Here is a 2,314-nt window from a genome sequence, read left to right as displayed (position 1 = left end):
GATGGTATAGAATAAGGGGTGGATACTGTCCTGGTTTCGGCTGGGATAGAGTTAATTTTCTTCCTAGTAGCTGGTACAGTGCTGTGTTTTGGATTTAGGATGAGAATAATATTGATAACACACCGATGTTTTAGTTGTTGCTAAAGTGCTCACACTAGTCAAGGACTTTTCAGCTTCTCAAGCTGTGCCAGCGAGAAGCTGGGAGGGGGCACAGCCAGGACAGCTGACCCAAACTGGCCAAAGGGACATTCCATACCATGGGACGTCATGCTCAGTACAGAAACTGGAGGGGAGTTGGCTGGGTGGCGGCAACCGCTGCTTGGGGACTGGCTGGGCATCAGGTGGTGAGCAGTTGCATCACTTGTTTTTCCTGGGTTTTGTTTCTCTCTCTCTGTTGTTCGCCTTTTCATTACAATTTATTATTATTATTTTATTTCAATCATTAAACTGTTCTTATCTCAACCCAAGAGTTTTCTGACTTTTACCCTTCTGATTCTCTCCCCCTTCCCACTGCGGGGGGGAGGATGAGTGAGCAGCTCTGTGGTGCTTGGTTGCCGACTGGGGTTAAACCACGACAGTCTGCTGAAACAACTGAGAACTTCATTAGTATTTGAAGGCTTTCTCTGTTAGGGAAGTCTTCACTAAAATTAATTTTCAGGACATGTCACTCATGAGGATTTACTGACATTCCATATGTTTTGTTCAAAGGTGAAAGCGGGCCTCCAGGAGACAGTGGCTGCGTTAACATCCGTCTTGAGAAAGGACAAAAGGGGGAATCAGGGTTTCCTGGTGAGAACGGATTTAGAGGTGAAGGAGGTAAGTTCATAAAATAAAGCCCTGCATACGCACACATTCATCTGATATAAATCACTGGTGTGTTTCACAGGTTTTGGCTCGTAGCTGCAGTAACATCCAGCAACATTACTGTGTTTATAGATTCCTAAACTAGCAGGCTAGTTTCTTTGGACAATTACTAAGGCAAAGTGTGAAAGCATAGCCATATTCAAAATAAATGTCAAATAATGGCTTGACTATATTGGTCATAACCTTGTTTTGCAATTAACTTCAGGTGAAAAAGGCAATACTGGTTTCAGAGGCACCCCAGGATTTCCAGGGAAGAATGGTCTCCCAGGACTGCCAGGTGACCATGGTGACACTGGACTGATGGGGTTTCCAGGATCACGGGGTTTCCCAGGACCAAAGGGCTTTAAAGGAATTATGGGTTTTCAAGGACAACCAGGTGACCAGGTAAACAAAGCGAAATGTCCTGGCCTTTGCAGTTACCTCCTGCCTCCAGGAAATACGATGAAGGGTACTTCTATTGTACTTACCCATTAGATGTTCCTTCTGAGAAGAGACTGACAGTATAATAGGAAGGGTAAATTCCTTAATGCAACACTTCAATGCTTGGATAACATTTTAGCAGGAACCGTAGTCGGAGTCAACAAAGGGCCTCTCCCCTCTCTCCCAGCTGCATGTTGTGATTTTGTTACATTGCCACTTGGTGGAAGTCCAGGCTACACTGCACTAATTAGAGGGGCAAAAAATAGATGCACCATCAAGTCTTTAACATTATTCCTAAGAAGAGATTGACAAATCACTTACTGCAGAGATCATAACATAGCAGCAGCACAAGTATGAAATTAATATATAGCTGCTTCTTCATATCTTGTTAACGTGGAGCAGCCAAGCCAATAGACAAGACGAACCAAGTCTTCTGTGCCCATACCAACAACTTGCACCAAACAGAACCCAGGCAAGCAATATTGCTCAAGAACAAACACACAAACCCACACATATATCACATATAAGGTAAAATTCTTCACTGGCTTTTATGTTAGGTAGACAGGCAGTGCATGAAGCATAAAGCACAGTTGTTTTTTTGGTAAAGGAATATATCTTGGCTTGGCTTTTATTATATTTCTTTGAAGAGATAATCTGTGTTTTGCTGTTACAGGTCATTATTCAAAAGGAAAACTAGAGAAATCTTTACATTTTTACTGTTATATCACAACATATTTCTGGTTAATGTTTGTAGTAAATTTTGGGTAACATGCAACAATATTTGGTACATTTTTATGGTACCTTTTAAATCAAATTACTCAAGCCATCTGTGGGGAATTTGAGCTGTTCAAGCCAAGAGTTAGCATAAACTATAAAAGCACAAATTCAAAATGATTAGCAAGTCTAATCTACAGTTTCTTGGAAGTGTTAGTGGTCAGTGATAGATGTGTAACAGACAGCATGCTTTTCTGTTGAGCTAGATACAGTTTTGCTATTCATATTGATTGCTGGTCCGTTTACCAGTGTAAGA

The 2,314-nt window shown here is 41.5% G+C and overlaps 1 protein-coding gene across 1 annotated transcript in view; it reads left to right on the top strand.

Moving 5' to 3' along the window:
- Nucleotides 1-2,314, top strand: part of COL4A4 (collagen, type IV, alpha 4) — a 73,323-nt gene that overhangs the window by 51,731 nt on the left and 19,278 nt on the right. Inside the window, exons 31-32 of the mRNA XM_009325115.1 lie at nucleotides 709-816; nucleotides 1,070-1,248. Coding sequence (XP_009323390.1) covers nucleotides 709-816; nucleotides 1,070-1,248 — 287 coding nt within the window. The remainder of the gene's footprint in view (nucleotides 1-708; nucleotides 817-1,069; nucleotides 1,249-2,314) is intronic.

This window comes from Pygoscelis adeliae, unplaced genomic scaffold (genome assembly GCF_000699105.1).
Source record: "Pygoscelis adeliae isolate BGI_AS28 unplaced genomic scaffold, ASM69910v1 Scaffold155, whole genome shotgun sequence".
Lineage (NCBI taxonomy): Eukaryota > Metazoa > Chordata > Aves > Sphenisciformes > Spheniscidae > Pygoscelis > Pygoscelis adeliae.
This window is presented reverse-complemented; position numbering and strand designations above follow the sequence as displayed.